The sequence below is a fragment of the Pleurodeles waltl genome, chromosome 12 (genome assembly GCF_031143425.1).
Source record: "Pleurodeles waltl isolate 20211129_DDA chromosome 12, aPleWal1.hap1.20221129, whole genome shotgun sequence".
Taxonomy (NCBI): domain Eukaryota; kingdom Metazoa; phylum Chordata; class Amphibia; order Caudata; family Salamandridae; genus Pleurodeles; species Pleurodeles waltl.
In genome coordinates, this window is record NC_090451.1 from 655,655,673 (window position 1) to 655,677,015 (window position 21,343).

A 21,343-nucleotide genomic window follows, 5' to 3' on the forward strand; every position below is an offset into this window, starting at 1 on the left:
AACTCAAGTAAGCTAGAAGGAGATTGAAAATCTTTGAAAATTTACTTTTACGGTTCATTCTCCACTCATCTTAGACTTATGGACAAAGAGACAATTCCCAAATACATTTTAAGTACACAAAATAGTAATCCTGCAGTACATACTTCAAAATATCTTTGCAACTTGGCCCAGTGTTTAGATGTCCCCTAACCCACTGGTTGGAAGCAGTCACAAGGCAGCAGGAGAGCTAAATGAATACATAAAATAAGAAAATGTTCAGCATGGCTAAAAGGTAGTGGCGTAAAGGAGAGTGGCATGGAGTACAGTGTCATACAGTGGAGAAAAGTGGAGGGTTATGAAGTGGCATGGATTGGTGTAGCCTTGTGTGAAGTGGAGTGACCTAGTGTGGTGGAGGGAGTAGAGTGTCGTAGAGTGGAGTGGCATTGAGTGTTTTTGAGTGGCATTGAGGATGTTGAGTGCAGTAGAGTGTTGTAGAGTGGCAGAGAGCAGAGTAGAATGCTGTTAAGTGGAGTGCCATACAGTGTAGTAGTGTAGTATAGTGGAATGGCATAGAGTGGAGCAGAATGGAGTGTCGTAGAATGGAGTGGCATAGAGTGGAGTGCAGTACTGTGCCGTAGAATGGAGTGTGGTAAAGTGGCATAGAGGGAGTTGCCTAGAAAGCTGTAAAGTTGAGTAGTGTTGTGGAGTAGGGTGTCATAGAGTAGAGTTTAATGAAGTAGAACATCACAGTGGAGTATTGTGGAGTGACCTAGAGAGAAGAGGGAGACAGTGCAGTGGCATAGACTGGACTGGTGCAGAGTGCAGTGGCACAGAACAGATTGTGTCCGAGTGGAGTGAAGTGGCATAGAGCGGTGCAAGGAAGAGTGGATTGGGGTAGGGTGCAGTGGCATAGAGTGCATTAGTGTAGAGTGGTACTGAGTAGAGTACAGAGGCATACAGTGCTGTGCTGCAGAGTAGAGTAGCATAGAGTGGAGTGTAATAGAGTGGAGTGGTGTAGAGCAGAATGGGCTGGACTGGAGTAGTGCAGAGTGCAGTGATGCAGAGTAGATTGGCATATAGTGGATTGGTATAGAATTGAGTGGTGCAGAGTAGAGTGGAGTGGCCTAGACTGGAGTAGTGTAGAGTGCGGTGGTGCATAGTAGAGTAGAGTGGTGTAGTGTAAAGTAGAGAGGCCTAGCTTGAAGTGGCGTGGAGTGGTGCAGAATAGAGTTTCGTGATAAAGGGTGGAGTAGCATAGTGTGCAGTGAAGTGGAGTGGAGTGGAGTATGCATGGTGTGGTAGCGCTCTACCTTTACATACAACCCATCTTCAATTAAAATGACCATTACATTTGCACAGACATACATTTTTACTTATAAAAAAATACATGGCACAAACGATAATGTGTGGGAATGTCATCACCCAGTGTATTCATTTTTTTTATCATACTAAAATGTTTGTTTCCACCACTTTTCAGAATTACCAAAAAATGTGCTTCATTTGTGGTTCCCTAATTCTGTTATATTCTGAAATATCAGCACATTTCAGTTACAAACATTTTAATTTTGTTTTCTTCTGGAAAAAATTACATTGTACAGCCTTCTGTCCAGCACACCCCGGTAGCCAGCATGATTGTCACATACATGCTCTCACTTTAAAGTCAGTAAAAGAAAGCTCCCTTGGAAGACAGAGCCTGGTATTTGACCCCTGCATTTGAATGCACAGCAAATGTGACAACATAAGAACAAGATTTAAGGGCCTGTTTACAGAAATCGAGCACAGGTGGAAGGATACCGTAAATGGGTTATGGGCCCCGGAAGGGACAAACTCAAGCTGAATGTCCTCAAACAAGTAAAGCCAGCAAATAGAAAGCAAGCAAATGTGAATTTCAAACCACAAAAGCAATGGTAAACAATGGGCAGAATGCATTCCCAGGGAAGCTTCCTGAATGTCCCCAAGATGTTGTTAGCAAACCAGGCAGCCTTTCTGTCTGGTAGACTTTAAACTAAAATGTGGACTCACTTAATAAGACATATTACAATGTACACAGGGTAACCCAATAGTAACCCGAAGGACCTGGGATGATCATAATACAAAACTACAGTGCTCGATCCAAAAATTATTTATCGTCAATAGTGTACAATTAATGATCCATACACAATAAGAATTATATTCTAAACATGCAGCATGACATGACAAAAACAATCAAGAAAACACGTAAATTACTCCATATAAGAAAATATTAACTTTTCATTTTTCCTTACATAACTTAGAAAACATCCTACCATTTCAAAAAAGAAAAGAGGACAGAAAAAATTGTGCAAAAGTAAAGTGCTCATGAATAGAAAATGTAGGATTAAACAACCAATCCACAATATATCTACAAAAACTTCAGTTTAATAAGCCTGTTGGTTGACTATTTATACAGTTAAGTCTAACTAATTTCTTCTGGGTCATGTTCCCATAGACTCTATTGTCCTCAACTTGACTTAATAAAGCAATCAACAGAAATTATAAAAAATTAAATCAAGCTCTTGTGCAGAGTTTAACGCGATCTAAAAGATCAGTCGAAATGACTGAAGCTGTACTGTTCAAACACGCCAATCTTTTTTTACCTAGATAGTACCAAAAAGGTTAATGATCAGAAAAAAAGAATACTTCGTACAACAGCAAGGGTGATGGTGAAAAGGCCATACACTACTCCTATACCACCTACCGGCATTTTCAGACTTCTCTCGCTACTGGTGGAAAAGTTTATTTAAAACCCCTCATCAACTCTGTAAAACTGATAGGGCTATTCTTCCACAATATCTGAGTACCTGTGTACATAACACACTGCATTCAGGACCATGCTTCATCCTCTTAAGTAAAGCTAAACTTCCCAAACTTCAGAAACTCCTTTGTGTATGAGACAGCCCTTACCAAACCAGATTCAGAATCTGGAATAGGCTAACACTAAAAATCATGGCAGGAGAGTATAACTTGCACATCTGAAAAATTAGCCAACTTGCCTTTTATTCAGAATTGTCACTGGATCGTCCTATAATTCAAGTGTGTCCATGATATGTTCAAGAGACTTGAATCCAGGCCAGGTTTGCAGAATAACCACTGACTAAATTATTCAGTTCAATTCAGCAGTGTTGTATTTAATGTTCCTTTGATTTTGGTGAATATCCCAAAAATATGGATTAGATCTTGTCGTTCCGGGCATATGATGTATTCTATTCTTTCTGTAATGTATTCAAGTGGCCATTTGTTTGCTGTTTGGCTGCTACTGTAAGTTTTAGCACTCTGTCGGTACATACAGTTACATGACACCAGCTTAGCCTTTGCTGTGGCAATATAAATATTCTCACTAACTTTGACAGTCATTGCCATCATTTCAGTAGAAACAAATTTCTTGGCCTAAACATTAAAGTGACTCAAGCGCCTATTTATGTGGAATATGCATCCTCCTTAGGAATAATATTCTTTGTAAAAATCCTCAAACATGTATCATGTTACACAGGTACAATTCCCTCCATTGCTTTCTGTTCAACATTTAAAAAAGTTTTCACTATAAGCACAGGGCCAGACCAATTGGCTTTTTTAGTGTTTGTTCTCATAGGTAAGGTTTGCGTTGTTCTATTTCACAGTACATCCCATGAACAAATGCATGTAATTGTTTGTTTCTGCAAATTCTTTTTTTTCTGTGTGCAAGGTGGAAAGGGTTATCATGTATAGAGGCAAGATCTGCCGGTGTGTAAAGATGAATTTTAACTTTTTTCTGCTCTCATTTTCAGGGAAGGAGCAGCAATGCTTCAGATTGACGTGGACACTGTGAAGGGTGGCCTGTCCATCAACAAAGATTTTCTCATCGATTTTGGGAAGGAGCCAGATGGGCCCTGCCTTGCCCATGATATGCGCCTGTCTGGAGGGGACTGCTCTTCTGACATCTGGATATAGTGGGCAGAAGGCTTGGGGGCAGATGGGTCAATGGTGCTGGTGGTAGATAGTCATGCATGATCATGATGTCCTTTTTTACATCTCGCCTACAGACAACTGTTAGCTGTCTGTGATCAAAAGGCCTCTCTTCATTCAGTAGACACTGCAATGATTAAAACACCCTATAGCATGCTGTGAACGGGGCCCTCCACCACCACAAGCCTGTTTTGAGCATAGGATCCCAACTCTGAGAGGAAAAAGAAACATGTAACATGGCATGGATGGGTTGACGTCTGATTAATTTTGTATTCTGGAGGGGTTATTGAAATTATAGAGTATCCCTGAAGAAGGGCCCCTGCCTCCCAAACTATACATATGTTTTCTTTTTTGCTAAATATGTCCTTGTGGTTTTCAATTTTTAGAGAGCTTGGTGTCTTGTCTGTTACTTGGAGGTAATGTCCACTTTTTAATCCATAAGTACACTTCATGTGATCACCCAGCACTCTGGACATAGTGGCCAGATTATAATGTGGCAGCTGGAGTAGCACAGTCATCTTGCCTGCATTTTAGTGATAGTCCACCATTTCACTCTTCCAGGTTTTGCCCATCTTTCCAGAAAGCCTTAACCAAGCTATACATTACTTTGTGCATAACGCTTACTGCAAACTGAAAAATCATTTGGCTCTGCAATAGCAAGCATTAACCAAACATAGTGGTACTTATTTTGGCAGCCTCTAAATGAGGAAAGCCTTAGTTTGCACTCTTATGGTTCAAGCCTGTGAAGTGCAGATTTCGTAGAAAGCTGTGCTGTAATAGTTATGCCCACTGACCTTTTTCTCCCACTTGTGGTTCTTTGCTTTCATTTCTTTTACTTTGTTTTACCCACTTACCCTACTGAAGTCTGGAGAAAATGTGACCCTACGTAAATGATTATCTGCCATACAAAAATCAAAAAAATTTAAATTCATTAGGTCTCACCTTCACATCCTTCCTACCATAGGTAGACTTGCCGAGAAATACTTTAATAGTAGGACCATCACCATATTGGCAACCTTTTTGTCAGTGATTTTGTTAACAATGTTCTTTAAAGTGATACAAGCAAGAACATTTTTGATAATGGAATAAAGTTTTTTTGTTCCTGTGTCTGTAAATGTGTGCTTCTTTCTCAGTGTTTGTCTTTATATAAATGTGTCATGCCATGCAGATAGACTCACAAATGAGAATATGAGAACAAAAGTTTTACAATACAGTTGAATGCAAAAAGTGCCTGCATTACTATAGCATACTCAGAGATGTCAAGTTGCCCCATATTAGATGAAAGTATTCCATTCAGTTCATCATAACTTTAGCAATTGGCACCATGTCACCCGAGATCCTCCAATATTTGCCTGAATTATCAAAGTCTAGTCTTAGACATGCCTCAATCTTGGTTCTTATTACAGCAATATCCCTTTTTCAAAGGGATTCACACACACATTTGCTATGCTCTGACAAATTTATAAAGTAATTTGCCAAAGGTATCTTTGGGTTTTTACCTACTTTGAGACATCTTCCAATTCCATGGTAAGTAAACACTTCCCTCTCATAACTGATGAAAAGACAGTTTGAGCTGAACTTTAAGGCAGGAATAAAGTGTGTATCTTGCAAGGTCGCAATTTTGCTAAAATGAACCCCAGCAACGGGAGTCGAGGTGGTAGAGGCCTTCACAATAAATGAACTGTTTCTCCAGTTTCACAAAAACCAAGTCACGCGATGAATGAAGCCACAATTTATTCCAATGATTCCTACAGACTTACACCTAAACGAGTCTGGGATACTGAAAACGTTTTTCCGATGCAGCTGAAAGAGTGTTGCACACTAGGTGTCATTCTGCATCAATCGATCGAAGGAATTCTCATAAATCTTACGAGTTGTTAGTTCAGTTTGGGAATCCCTTGAAATGACAGCTGTTGGGTTGCAGCACTGATTACGTTCAATCATTCAGAAGCTGCCTGCACCGTCCGCAAGGAGTATCTCCATTGCCACAGCTCTGTTCAACAAGATGCCTTTGGCCACTGTGCCACTGGCAGACATGCAGGACAGCAACCTGACAAACCAACAAAACTTACCCAACACCACTGCCGTGATGCAACAGCACAGAGGTGCAGCAGTGGGACAGGTGGTCCTTTGTCATCTTTTTCTGTTCAGGTGAGCACAGTTTTATTTTCGCTGTAATGATGGTACATTGCTTTCATGTACTCCTTGTTACTCTGATTCAAGCATGTGAATCTATAATGGATAGAGGCTCACTCGCCATTGCAAACCTTGGCAGTACTGATACTAAATCTAAGCCATTGTGGGCCCCCGAAGGTGAGTCACCACATTGGTTGAAGTTTGGTTCTTTTTCAATGAGGTGAGTAGGCTACTTAAGTGACATTATTCACAGCCTTTGTTTCTGTTTAACATTATACTGCTATGGCAATGTCATGGTGGGAAACCCAGCTTGATGACAGGGATGATACCAGCATGTGTGTCCATACAAGTTACCAAGGTTGGAGAACTATTGATACAGGTAAGTAAGTGTTTTTGTATCAAATATCTTAGTTTTGGCACATAGGTGGTGTAAGAAGAAGGTACAAGTTGTCAAAAATGCTTTCTATTTTGGAAAAATGGATCTATTCAATTAAATTTAAAATGTGTTCACTTTCTGAATCTAGCATGGCTTACAACTGCTTCATTTGTTTTTATAACTGCGTCAAAAATCAGGATCCAAGACCTCCTTCTGTGCCCAACCACAACTGTATTAATCTAATCTAAATATAGTTTTGTTTTCTCTCAGATCCCCACATAATTGACATATTTGATGTCTCACAACACCAAAAATAATTACTAGAAAAGACCTGAATGGTATAACCTCTACATGTTCTTCACCACCCATCCCGAGTGGATCTGATTACCTCCCTGGTCTGGCAGAATATCAAAGTTACAGCATATGACAGGTCCTCAAAAAAAGATGAAATGTCAATTATTGGAGACATTTCAAGAAAAGAAAAAAAATGCCTATGATAAAACCCAACTTTGTATCTGTTTATTTTCTAAAACCTGTTCCGTTGAACACAGCGGCCCTTCCTCTGATAACGCACTGAGCAGATAGGAACTTGGTGCGCTCAATGGTGTCTACAGGCCCTCAAAGCAGATACCTCTAGACTCGCCTCTTAAGACTGGTGCCCTGGGCCATGCCAAAAGCAGGCCTTCCTTTGAACCTCTTTAGTAGTCGTAGCAGCATTCAACCACTCTAAACGCATGGTAAGCTTGTGTAAAGTTGGTTGCAAAATGAGGACAGATTAAATTGGTGTGCAAGCACAGACGGCTGTGGAGCATCTCACGCAGCTCTAAGTACAGCAGCAGAACAAAGGAGCATTCATCACTTCTTGGAAAGTACTTTCAAATGCCAAGGCTGTCTAATCTTGGTTTCAACTTGTGTCTCTGTTTCATTACACTACACTTTATTCCAATCCTGCAGGTTCTTTGCCATCCCTGCGTTCTCTCTTTGCCAGGATTATCCTCTCTTTTTCTTCATCCCCTTTCTTCCTTCTCTGCCTTTCTCCCTTTTACTCTTGATCAAAGTCTGAAATTGAAAATCAAGTCCCTTTCCTCAAATAATTGCAAGTGTCCATCAACTGCAACCACTAGGACAAATTATCGTGTTTGGTGTGAGAAGGCCACCATCGTTTTATATTCACTAAAGTTTTAATGCGAAGGATACAAGGTAATTTCCATTATGAATCAATAGTAATGGGAAGTGATTAGGTGCCCAAGAGCCACATCTGTATTGTTACATTTCAAGGCACCATTATAATTCCACCCACAATTCTCCTTGTTGCAATCCCACCTACTACAGAGGGCTGGGAATGACTAGTAACATACAGCAGGTCAAGTAACCTTACTGGCCCTCTGCGGTGAATAGGCTCACCGTGTCCCTACTGACCATAACCCAGCAGAGGGGTAAGTCAAGACTGGGTAAGCCTTCACAATCCTGTTCAGGTGCAGGTGTCTTCATTCATTGCTAGGATAGTACACAGTTTCTATTGTTCCTGAGCTGCTGGGCTTGTGTCTTTTGGGGTTAATATTGGTGGTAGAACTAGGTTGCTAGCGCACAGGGCCTACAGGAACATGCTGCCCAACTCCTTGGAGTCACAGGCGATGCACGTACCTAGAAGAAGGAATAAGGAGGTGACACAGCACGCTCAGGTTGCAAAAGTTACTGTTGGTATTAGAGCAGGTGGTGGGAGTGAGCTGCTGGGGCAAGGGGTTGTTTGGTTTAAGGCGGGAGACACGATTGAGCTGTTTTGGCCCATGGTTGTTGCGGTTAGTGGTTGTGGGCAAGTCTGAGTTGCATGGGTAGTAGGATATGAATTAGTATGTTTAGTAAAATAAGTCTGCTATGACATGGCAATGTTGGTCATTTCAGAATCCATTATCCATGACGTATCATGCAAGTTCATAGGTATCCTGTCATTATCCAGGATGTCCAACTCATGCTTCCTCCTCCATGCAGCTTGTATTTTGACCCTCCTCCTCAAGTGTTGTAACACTCACAGATTTCGGTCAAAAAACATTGATAGGTTACCAACTCCTCAAAGTTAGGGGGTGGTGGTGGTAACCCATTTACAAAGGGAACTGGCCGGCTCCTCGTCTCTAAATTGAGACCTGTTGCAAGGTGAGATGTTCCTTATTTTACCATATGGTCAAGATCTGGAACTCCTTGCTAGATGTTTTGACACGGCCACCTGATTACTCTACTTTCAGAAAGTCTATACAAACTTGGCAGTTACAACTGTAGTTCAAATGTTACATCTATCTGATAATTAGGTTAGTGCCAGGACAGCCCTTTCATGGGGTAACTACTGTCTTTCTTTTTTTTTTTAAATGTTTTTTATTGAGTCAAATACAAGAACATTAACTTAACATTGCCAGGACAGAGATATGCAGTTGTGAATATATATGCATAAGGAATATTGTTCTTATAAATGCATATTAAACATGTACATGAATTATGCATATACAGCAATATAGTAAATATAGTAACTACTGTCTTTAAAATGTTATTCATTCATTCACAGGCCCCTTCTTTTCCCTCTCTTCCCTTCTTGCCCCACCTAGTGAAGAAGAAAACAAATACTCTCCCTCTACTATATATGCCGTACCCTTAGTTTTTGCCTTTTTATTTTGTCTGTACCTCAAGAATGATCCTCACATCGTGGCTGCCCATTTACTTATGTCAGTTTTCCTTAGTCAGACAGGACTTCTTATTTTTCCAGAGACCCACGGCTCCATTAATCATTGCGAGTAAATCTACTATTTGACCAGGTATACAAAGAATGTGTATTATGCAAGTTCTTAATAATTTTAAGACTGGCACTTTCTTGTAAGTAAGCCTGAGCTACAACAGCCTGGAAATGAGGAATCAGTTGTCATAGTTTCCATCAATGCAGCCCCCTATACTGGAAGAAGTGTGAGTGGAAAAAAAGTGTGGAGACCTTCATTAGCCGTAATGGCTGGTGGAGTCATTTGCTATAACAGCTGGCAAAAAATTAAGTTACCAATGTAAATCGAATCTCTCTGGGATGAGTATCTTTCTGTGCAGCTTTAGATTTGAAAAAAAAGGAATTGATGTGTTTTTTGGGGAATACCCTCTGAATAAACTGCACTACGAAACTCTGTAGGTCATCCCTTTCTGCACACTCCTCAATCCCCAGAATTTTCAAATTATTCTGGAGTTGGCAAGTCTCCATCTCTTCCAATTTCAGCCTTGCATCACTCAGCTTCCTCTCCTGGAGTGCCAAATGTTCTGACACCATCAGTGATCCCTCTGCCAATTTTCTCTTCCACTCCTCCACTGCTCTAATCCAGTTCCCAATCATGTTCAATTGAAATTTTCCATACATTTTCCATACTGCAGTTTGGGTATTAAGATTTGCTTTATACTGAACAGCAGAGTCCATCCAATATTCTTTGAGGTGAGAACTAAGCAGTGTGTGTGTGTGTGTGTGTGTGTATATATATATATTAAAAAAAACGGTGCAACGTTTTTTAACACCAAATGGCTGCACAATATCCAGGAGATCGTGAAAAGTAGATAACGAAACAATTAAAAATAAGTTTTTATGAAAATTGTCGACTCTTTTTATTGAAGAAAAAATTCCTAAAGGCAAATCTAAATATGAGAAGCTCAAAAAATCAATCAAAAAATATAATAGTAAGAGAAATAATGCCAAAAAACAACAAAAACATGCTGTCCCGGACAAATGTCAACGCGTTTCAGCAAACACCTTCAACTGGACATTAGCTGACATTTTTGCAAACACCTATTTAAATCTTATAGTCCTTCTTTGGTTTCAGCGACATCAATACGATGTTAGAAATCACGGCGGCCATATTGTAACGTGGTTATCTTCATTCCAAACTACTAAATAACATATAATCAAATCAGGATCATATTTATATTTTTTTTATATATATATATATATATATATATATATATATATATATATATATATATATATATATACATATATATATATATATATGTATATATATATATATATATATATATGTATATATATATATATATATATATATATAGTGCCAGAAAGGGTTCAGCAGCAAACCTTAATGCTAATTCTGTGGTGGGTAAATTACCCACTAAATGCTGAGGTATCATACCTGAATTACTTTCTGGAAGTATGGCGGTATTATCACGTGGTGCAAAACAATGTGCTGAATCACCCCACAACAAATTACCATGTTATGACTGACCATGGTTTATCTGGCTCATGGGTGTTGGGGCGAAGGGAGGATCGTTTTTGTACAAATGTCAAAGAGGCATACTGGTATCCATACTATGGGTATCCATAGCAAAGGCAGTACTGGAATATGTAGCAGGTTCTTGAGATTCCATTACAGCGCCCCAAGTTAGTCCAATATCAACCTGTGCATGTAAGTTGTCTAGGTGTTCAGTTTCCAAAATGTCAGACACATCTGAGGCATCACACAACAACAAAAAATGCCTTTTCTGAATCTGAGGTTTTGGTGGAATAAGAGGTACTGGAGAGCTGTCAGTGTCATTAAAAGGGAGAAAACGGTCAACGATTTTGCTCCCGTGGCCACCTCGACGGTTATTTGAATTGACAGCAGTAACAGAGATTGCCTCCCTGATGCAAGGCAAAGAAGGCAGAGGGTTAGCACATAGGTGAGGTGTATCTTGCGGTTTAAGTGTGCCTAGCTCCCAATGAGATATTTCAGCTTTGATAGCTGGATAGAACTGAGCTAAGGATTGGGGTCGCAGGAGGAGGTGAATAGTCTTGCAGAGCTGTCATTGTTACAAACACAGTTTATATCATTTTGGTTAGTCATAGCAAGTTCACAAATATTCAGCGCTTCCGTTTTACAAACAAGAGAAAGAGATCTTCAAAGCCAAGGGTCTTGCTGGCAGAAGCATTATCTTACCTTCCCACTCCAGGAGACGCCACACAAAAGAGGAAGAAGGAAGGGAAGAAGAGGGGAAGGTAAATAACGAAAAAAGAGAGAAAACTGTGAAGGAACTTGGTAGGAGGGGAGTAAAACACAAGTTGAAAAAAGAAAAGGGTACAAAAAAAAATTGTAAAGGAGAGTACTTGACTGTGTATGTTAGCCTCTCAAAGGATCAGACCCTTTTTTGGGTGAGAGCCTTAAGGTGTGAGAGGATGGGCAAGGTGTTTCCCATGGGTGGGGGGGGGGGGGTAGATTCTGCACAGGAGGTTTTAAGCAGTAACTGGATTAGTGTGGGTCAAGGAAGAGTGGGAGGAGGGGAAGTAGCAGGAACAAAAAAAAAGAGATGTACTCCACTTAAGACACCTTTTAATTCATAATTATGGCAGGAGCTCATACACGCTCAAGTAATGCTCTGTTATCAAGTGACATCAAGGTGTTTTCCTGGAATGTTAATGGCCTGCAAGTCACTCAAAAGTTCTGCCTGGTACAGAAGGAATTATCCTGGCTTGGTCCAGAAATCGTATGTTTTCAAGAGACTCATTGGAATAAGGGAGATTTGGGTTTACAGCTTTAGGGTTATAAACCTATTGCCACCACCAGATTACAATCTCCCATCGGGGTGTTGTGTTGTTGGTGAAAGACCACCTGTGATCGTCTCAAAGAAATAAGCGTAATCCCAAAGGCCAGTGGCTTATATAGACTGATCAAGGGCTCCTTCAAAGTCACTGTTTGTAATTTATAGGCCCCCCCAATGTAGATGATCCAACTATGTATTAAGAACATCTAATGGAACACCCTACTTGGAGCAGGCCTTTGAGCGTCTGCAGTAATATTCATCTTTCTCTTGAACATTTGACAGACTCAAATGACCCTGCGGTGGTCTCATGTATGTAGCAATTTACAGTCATATTGCTGCAGGCTAAGATTTCTCTTGGCCTTGTGCATACGTAGCGCTCCCTCTGGACGTAATCCAGATATACTTATTACTCTGCCTGTCATGCGGTGAGGTCTAGGCTAGATGTGCTTCTAGCGTCTAAAAGTCTTTTGCCATAACATTCTATCCGGTTAACTCCCTGGGTTATCTCAGATCATATCCCTGTAGTGTTGATAATTCGCAGCTAGATTACTCAATTAGCCCCATGGTCATCACCAATGTACCTTTGACCGAGGCATTTTAGCCAATGATTGTTATTGGATGTATTTGACTGAAATTATTACTAAGTATATTAAGAACTTGCATTCAGTATCTATAGAGATGATTTGGGATTTTCTGAAAGCGATAAACAGGGGGTCCCCTCTGCTACACCATTAAGCATGATAAAGTGGGTAGGCAACAACACAAGGTCATATATGAGGAACTGCTGCAGATGGAAACTGATGTTGCAGAGGGTTTATGGTGGTCATTTAAATAGGGGAGCACCAAAAGCATCTTATGAATAGGTTGAAACTTTTTAAAACACAAAGTAAAAATGAATTGTGCATTCCCAGAGTTTATCACAACCAGATTAACACTTTAAAAAAAAAAGTGAACGCATGGGAACGATTTATCTTTGAAAATCAAAGAGCCGGCAGCCAAAAACAGTATCCCTAAGAGGATTCATATAGTGTTATCAGTCAAGAGAAGGAGCAAATCTAGTCTACTTTTCAAGAGTATTAATCAAAATTATATACACAAGATAGTCAACCTTCAGCCACTGCAATAAATATAATGAGGCTGGTAAATTACCTAAAATCTCTGATATGCAACGTAAGACTCTAGAAACACCTCTGACTGAGGAAGAGCTGGTCAATGCTGCCAAGAAGCTTCCTGCTGAGAAATCCTTGGGTCCGGATTTGATACCGGTAGAATTCTATAAAACGTATCTTAACTGTCGGGGTCCCCTAATGTTAACTTTGTACAACACAATGAGCACAGGAAAAGTTGATACACTTCCCTCTAGGAAAGAAACTAACATTGCTGTATTTCTTAAAAAGGCAAAATCTTGCTCCGTTGTAGCTCATATCTGCCTCTATTGTTAATAAATACTGTCTCTAAGATCTATGCCAAAATATTGGCAGACTGGATCTCCCGTTGGATTGAGCATTGGATTGACTTATGCAATATGGCTTTGTCCCTAAAAGGAACCGAACTCATCACATTAATATGGCCATTTCTATACTTGAAATTGCCATTGTTCAGGAGGTGGAGGCTAGCATGATACTTCCTGATGCCAAGAAGATGTTTGACCGGATCTCTTGGTCATTCCTCTGGCAGATTTTGAATCATTGTGGATTTGGTCCTCATTCTTAACAGGATTGAAATCCTGTATAAGAATATCATGGCAAGAATCATGATTTCGGCGTCAAGTTAGAGAGTTTTGTAATTCAAAGAGGTACTTGTCAAGGGTATTCTCTTTCTCCTTAGCTTTTCCCTTTCTCTCGAACCCTATGTGAGTCATCAGGATCACCCACAAGAAATCCCCCACTTATCAATGGTCAATCTTGCAAACTAGCTGTTTATAAAGATGATAAATCAATTTTCTTGCCTCATCCTCCGACTGCGTTAACAGCAATAGAGGCGGCAACAACTAAATTTGGAGGCGTTTCAGTGTATTTTCTTAATTTTAGCAAGCAACACGGCCAGAGTGACTCTTGATATGTGGCGATGACTACCTATCTGGGTGTCAAAATTTCATAAACTATGCAGATACTTTTCATCCTAATTTTGATTTACTTAAGGTATCCAGGGGCAATGCAATATTATCAAAATGACAACCTTCCCTAAATTTTTATTTTTGTTTCGGGCACTACCTGTTTTCATACCTAACCTATTTTTCCAGATCACTCCACTCTATTCTACTCCACTGTACGCCACAGCACTCTATGCCGCTCCACTCTACGTCACTCCACTCTTCTCTACGACATTTCACTCTAGGCCACTCTACTTTACACCACTCTACTCTACACCACTCTACTCCACACTCAGCGCCACTCTGCCACTCCACTCTACTCTACAGCACTCTCTGCCATTGTATGGGACTCTATCACTATCACTCTATTCTACACCATTCCACTCAATGCTGCACCACTCCACTTTACTGCACTCCACAGCACTCCATTCTACCTACTCCACACCACATCACTCTATGGTATGCCACTCTACGCCACTCTACTCCACAATACACTATTCCACTCCATTTTATGCCACTTCGCTCTGTTCCAATCCACTCTATGCCATTTCACTCCGCTCCACACTCCACTTCACCCTCACGCCACCCTGCTCCAGGCCACTCTACGTCACACCACTCTACTGTATACCACTCCACTCTGTTACCCCAATGTTTGCCACTACTCTACGCTATTCCACTCTATGCCACTCTACTCCTCTATGCCACTCCACTCTACACCACTCCTCTCTTCCTCACTCCACTCTACTCTATGTAACTCCACTCTCCTCTCCTCTACGCTACTCAACTCTATGCCACTCTACTGTACACCATTTTATGCCACACCACTAACTTTTAGGCATGCTGAATAGCAGCCTTATTGTTGTACAAAATGGCTAAACATTTGCAAATCCAACAACTCTTTCTTAGACGAGACCTATTGGCTTTGCCAATGTTTGTTTTAGATTTTTGTTGTTTTGATCGCTTTTGTGACAGTGGTCATGTGGATTTTGTATAGGTTTCACATTAAAAGAAAGTGTACTAGATTACACTAACTTCTCCATGATTTTACGAGGAGGAGACTTTCTGGGGTACTCCCACCTGCTTTGTTGTAGAACACCCGGATTGTTATCGCGGTGTTCTAGCACAGTGTTATCTCATGCAGTTATATGGTGTGTTTCTGTTAAGTGCACTGCCTTTGTAATGTTCACGTATCCACCCTTGCTCTGCTTTCTAAACCTGACTGTACCTACGTTAAATCTCCAGTCTGGGATTGCTGAACCTAGACTTCCTTAAGTTATCAATTGCCTAAGTGTGATGTTCTTCACTGTGAGTAAACTTTTTTTCTGCTATGGTGTATTTCACTCAGAAATTCTGTAACGTTTGATTTTGCTGATGACTCTATTATTGTCATTTCTCCTCTAGGCCTCCACCCTTCACGTAACCCCACCCTTTGCTCTCCCTCAGATCTGCCTTCTTACTTGTGCCCCTCCTTCTTTACCTACTTCCCACCTCTTTTGAGAGATCAGTAATCTGTCCTCCAGGAGGAAGATTCAGAATCGCTGGGTGTTCCTCAGTGCATGGCAAGCCAAAGAAGGGAAACTTGTTCCTAGGAAGCTACAGTAGAGCGCTTGGTCCTGACCGGCTGTGTCCACCCACTGCACCAAAATGGGTAAGAGGATGACACGGCTCCCAGCACCCCTTCTCTGTGGGCGTGTGGGATGCACATTTTAATACTCTTAAAATCTATTCTACACAATGCATTCCAACAGGGATATTTTTTTTATTATTGTATGTACATGGGTTTCCTGTAGTGTCCACAGTGTGGTGCTGATGTTTGCTTTCCAGGGCTTGCCACGGGAATCAGTTACAGCATTTGCAGGGGCATCAGCTTGAAAGTCCCTCATAACATGGCAAATAATAAATATTTCACTGTAAATTGTTCTTAATGGGATATCTCTTAGAAAGCGAGGGTTTTTGAAGGCACAATGTGAGCGCAAAAATAAGCTCTAGCTAAGGTAGACTTAAAACCCTTGCCTAAATAGGCAGCATAACTGAACTGCATCCTTCATGGACAATGGTGTACAGACAATAAATTGTATCCTGAGTGCAACAGCGTTTTTGTTTCATGCACAAGGAGAGATGCATGGAGCTCTGCTCCACTTCCTCAATGTCTCCTTGAGGCACCTCTCCCCATCACCTTTAAGCCTACCCCATCTTGAAATAAATCTGTCATTCTTTTAATCAGGAAAGATCAAATGCTGAATAGACGTACCAGTAGGGAAGACTGGGTAAGGTGGATGGGCCAGTTGGCTTGAAAAGGACGAGTGGACCAGTAAAAATCGTCAATTTTTTTCAGCTATCCCAATTCATATTTCTCCCCAGGGAAAATAGATCCTTCATCCTGAGTGGGCTGGTGCTATTGCAAAGGAAGCACAGGAACCAGACAGAAGTGAGCATTGTGTGTGGGCCAGGCTGGGAAATGTGTGGAGAATTTCCACAACATGAACCGGTAGTTTAGCATCCCAGAAGACTTTCCTGCAAATGTGGTAGCATCTTGATTGTGATTCCAAAAACCTTTGTGCATAAAAGCAACCTATTTACACACTTCGGCAACGCGCGTCTGGACCAGTATTTTGAGCCTCCATGCAATGTGTCAGATAAGCATGCTTCTGACCAGGAACAAGGTAAGTCATTAGAAAGAGCAATGGTATCGACAGCCATGATAACTATATTGGTAATGGTGTGGTGATGCTTGAAACATTTTCGGGTGGAAAGCAACTGCAGCAAACATACAAGCTTAGATTACTATTTTGGAAACCTGGCAGGAAGAATAAATTACAGTTGGGTTATAAAATTCCATAGTACTGGGACGAGCAAAGCCATGCCAAGAACGTATGTAATGGGATATAATTGCTGCTAGCGTAGCTACTCCTTCATTCCTATTTTATGCTCTGTGAAGCATTTGCATCTGGGTCATCAGTTACTAGCTAAACCGGTCTTACAAACATTTAACACACAAAACTTGATGGGAGAAATGCTTGCAATAAGTCTAACCACTGGCAATCGCTTGGGTGGCATTCCAAACCATTGTTCATTTGCCCACCATGCCACCCCAATTTGGGCCTAGTCATACGCAAACCAGTCTTGACACTGCTCATATGGTTACGGTGCATCCTGAACTGCCAGGCTAGGTCCTCCCCGAACGAGAACACAACCAACTCAAGATGGGTGTCGCCCTGATTGGGGATCTTCAGTCTGATGTAGCTTAGTTCCATCAGCACAGTGAGCACAGGGCCCATGTCTGGGCATACCCTTGCCACTTAAGGCTTTCACAAAAACACATAAAAATGTTCCCATGCACCAAAATCCCACACTGAGGTGTTGAGTTATAGTGAATGCCTATCTGACTTTTCAGGGAATAAAGTGGCATATTTGATGCTTACAACTCAAAAATCCACATGCCCCAGTAAACACCTTATTTTTAATCCATAATAAATTTCAGCAGGTTTTACTTGACCCAACTCTATGCCACTACTCTATGCCAATCCACTCTAGGCCACTCTACTCCTCTCTGCCACTCCACTGTACGCCACCTCCAATCTAGCTCACTCCACTCTACTCTATGCAACTCCACTGTACTCAGCTCTGTCACTACTCAAATCTATGCCACTCTATCTACATCATTGTACCCTACACCACTGAGTAGGGACCACAACATAATGTGCCTCTTACTCTCAGGCCCATTGGAGGATTCCTTGTCACAACCCAGTCACCCTTCTTCCAGGGGTTTGCATCTCACAGTTCCTTTATCAAACCATAATTCGTATTTGCTCTGGTATTTCTACCTTCTTCTAGCAATTTACCACTCACTGGTTTTCGTTTTCCTCCTTCCATTAATGAAACAGATTAGTGACAGTTTGGTTGTAACCATTATTCCTCGCAGACAAAAAACATAACCTCCCACAGACGCGGGAGGGGGTGGTCCTATAAGCACATATAATTTTCTTCAACATGTTTCTAAAATTCTCCCTCACGCTGACAGCCATCTTCACACCACTCTTTTACATTCTGTTCATTCTTTCCACAAGACTAGTCATCTGGAGTGAATATAACAAAGTTATGTGGTGCACTGTGTTCATACTCCTAAGAAATGCATACATATCCTCAGGAACAAACAGTGCACCATTATGTTTGATTAGAGTTTGTTGTACACCATCTCGGTAGAATTCATCCTTCAGGAATGTAACCACCATTCTAGTATTCAAAACATGTACACTTATGAGGCATCCCCACTCAGACGTGGGGTCAAGGATTAAGAATGTACATGTCTTCCACTGGCAAACACTCAGCCAGTCCCAAAATACCTAGTTCTTATGTAGTGCAGATCTGAAAAGGCGATTTCCAGACAGCTACTCGTATCTAGCTGCACACTGTTGCAACATTTAACCAGATCTTCTGTCAGTCTCCCAATGGTTGCACAGCAGTTAATTTATCTGACTGACAAGCTGCTGCACGTCACACTCAGAATCTATGACACATTTGTTTTCTAGTTCCCCTAAATGGAATAACCTTCGTCCTTCGCCGAATTCCAATGTCCCCAATATTCAAATTGTCCTCTCCCTTATTTCTCAATTTTAGATGGGTCTGGACACCATCCTACTAAGTACCATTCTAATTGTCTGCAGTTTTTCAACCATCTGGCAATGCGAAACCACTTTTGTTTGATTTATGGGTTCTTCACAAAATCACTTTAGAGATGCCTCGGGACAGGCCACACTGTTACACTCTTTATCAACTGTAAGGTGTGACAGTCAATTCATCAACTTGTTTGCAATACTGCAAATATTCTATCAGGGAATTAAAATTCCTTGTGTCAGCTAACCATTTCAAAATCTTTGGCGTTGCACTTTCAGAATCCTTGCAGGAAAACACTTGAACAAGGACTTCATAATAAGATCATATCTTAGACTAGATGCCCTATAAAAGAATTTGAAATGCAACGTTGCCCAATAGCACGCCACCGCCTTTCTCTCAATTACAGAGTCATTTTGTTCTGCAGCATTCACTAGCAAAAGCTTTTGCAGCAAAAGCTTTGACCGTCTCGCTCCATCAGTACTCTGCTTCTAATTCCATAAGGCTCAGAAAAGTTGTCAACCATGTCTTTGTGAAATCAAAATAGTCCTGCAGATTTCCTTTGCTGATTTCAGCTTTAATCACTTTGATTTTTTTTAGACTGTTCATTCTACAAAAGACACAACTCTTCCCTCGTACTTTTCTACAGATGGTATACCATTCTTGCGAAATACTTTAAGAATTTTAATATCCTGCCAACACCAAAACATGCAGGCATCATCTTTCTGTTTAGGCTTAGGAGTCTTTCCAATTGCTTTCACTACACTCGGCCTGTGCACAATTCACTCACCAGACAGCACATGACCTAAGGAATTCAGTGAACTAATTTTAAATTACCACTACTCTTTGTTTAGAGTTAGCCCACTTGTTTCAAACCTTCATGATGCCACCTGCAAGGTAATATCCTAATCATCAACAGCTGTACTGTAAACCAACATGTCATCTGAAGAAAATAATTATTTGGATACATTTTAATATGTTTTTATTACCCTCTGGAATAAGATGTTTTCCCCAAAAAAGGCAACATGAGGTGGGACTGAATCTAAAGCCTACAGAAGGAGTAGTGAAAGACACCAGAACAGTGCACTCCAGTGCAGTTTTACATTGTGGGAAGCAGAGGAAAGATCCATACCAATGAACAGTGACTTCACTGTACTTGGCTAATTCTTCTAAAATGGCAGAAGGTGCTGCCTGTCCTGCCCAGGTGCTTTATTTAGATCTCTGAGATCAATGGCCGCATGGACTACGTTGTTCCTGGTGCTTAATTTTAGCAACTCACGGGAACTCATTTTTGGGGGCCAACACTTTTTTTTCCAATCAGACTTCAACCCAGAGCAGTGGAGTTAAAAAACAAAACACAAGGGGAATGATGAAAAAAAGGACAAAGGGAGAAAGCAGTAACCTGCAGGAGTGACATGAAGGGGCAAGAGTGACTGGTACTGGATTAAGGGGACATGAGGTGGACTCCGGACTATGCAGCCTAGGTATTTAGCACCACAATCTTTGAAAGTGCCAACTGCATTTCTTTAAAGCTAAACATTGGGCCCTGGCACTTATTCTTTGACAAAGTAAGCACTAGGTGTCTCCCACCACTGACGCCAACCCTTCAGAAGACTGAATTGCAATATTTCATCAGCATTTAACTTCTTGTCTAGTAATTTTTATATAAGAACTCCCTCTGGTGAAGGTCTTACCAAGAGGTTGAGTCCGCCCTGGTGGCATTGTCCTACCACGGTGGGGAGAGATGGTCAATGAGGAAGCATGACATAAAAAGTGTGTGAGACGACCTCTTCCATTAAGGAAATTTCCACCTCGGATAACCTAGTGTTCCCTAAAGGCACCGGTACTCAACATCGAGTCCTGCTAATCAGAATAGACAAATTGTCCCTCTCTTGGTTCCACTCCACCACACCATTTGTGATTGTTGATTTCTTTAGGGAGGACGTGTGGTGTTGTGATTTTTCTCTGTCTCGCTCCACCGTTGTGTTATAGACATAAATACTTTCATAGTTGTGGTTCTTCCCGCAAAAGGTGCCTATGGATATGGCCATTTCAGTAAGTGCCTAGAGCCAGCCCTGTTTGCAGATGATACAGAGTAACTGTGGAGGCTGTTGATGCTAAGTCAAGGTGCAGTGCATGTACTTAATTTGGCGGAGTGAGGGTGGATTCTGAAAAAGCATGGTTGGTGGATGTGTGCTGGGCCCACAATAACCTTAATGTATTTCCACATCTCTTCTTCATAATGGAAGTGACCCTCAAAGATTCTATGTCCCTAACACACATACCAACAATCACACACATGCATTGACACAGACACACTTAGACACACATGCACCAACACTCACACCTCTCTCTCTCGCTCTCCCAGACATAAGGGGGTTATCCAAGTAATAAGTCCGAGCTGCAGCTGAGGGCCTATAACAAGGATTTGGTCTTTAATGACTAGTATAGCCCAGGAAGGAAAGGCAAGTGGAGCATTCCACCTACTAAAGGCAGAATGTTCTATAATAAAAAGGGAGAAACAGGACAAACACTGCAATGATGGAGCAGAAGGTCTTTACCAGCAATAATTGGCTTTGTACCACTCCATTGTCTTCAGTGGAGCTCCCAGCATCTCAGTGTCATAAGAGGCCCTCTACCAACATTCC

At 41.1% G+C, this 21,343-nt stretch overlaps 2 protein-coding genes across 2 annotated transcripts in view; both read left to right on the forward strand.

Moving 5' to 3' along the window:
• The window catches only part of LOC138268570 (methanethiol oxidase-like), a 52,311-nt gene extending 47,265 nt beyond the window's left edge, over positions 1-5,046 (forward strand). Inside the window, exon 12 of the mRNA XM_069218346.1 lies at positions 3,762-5,046. Coding sequence (XP_069074447.1) covers positions 3,762-3,924 — 163 coding nt within the window. The 3' untranslated portion in view covers positions 3,925-5,046. The remainder of the gene's footprint in view (positions 1-3,761) is intronic.
• Positions 5,047-15,612: 10,566 nt separating this feature from the next.
• The window catches only part of LOC138268572 (methanethiol oxidase-like), a 42,911-nt gene continuing 37,180 nt past the window's right edge, over positions 15,613-21,343 (forward strand). The window contains exon 1 of the mRNA XM_069218348.1: positions 15,613-15,732. Within this exon, the coding sequence (XP_069074449.1) occupies positions 15,729-15,732 (4 nt within the window). The 5' untranslated portion in view covers positions 15,613-15,728. The remainder of the gene's footprint in view (positions 15,733-21,343) is intronic.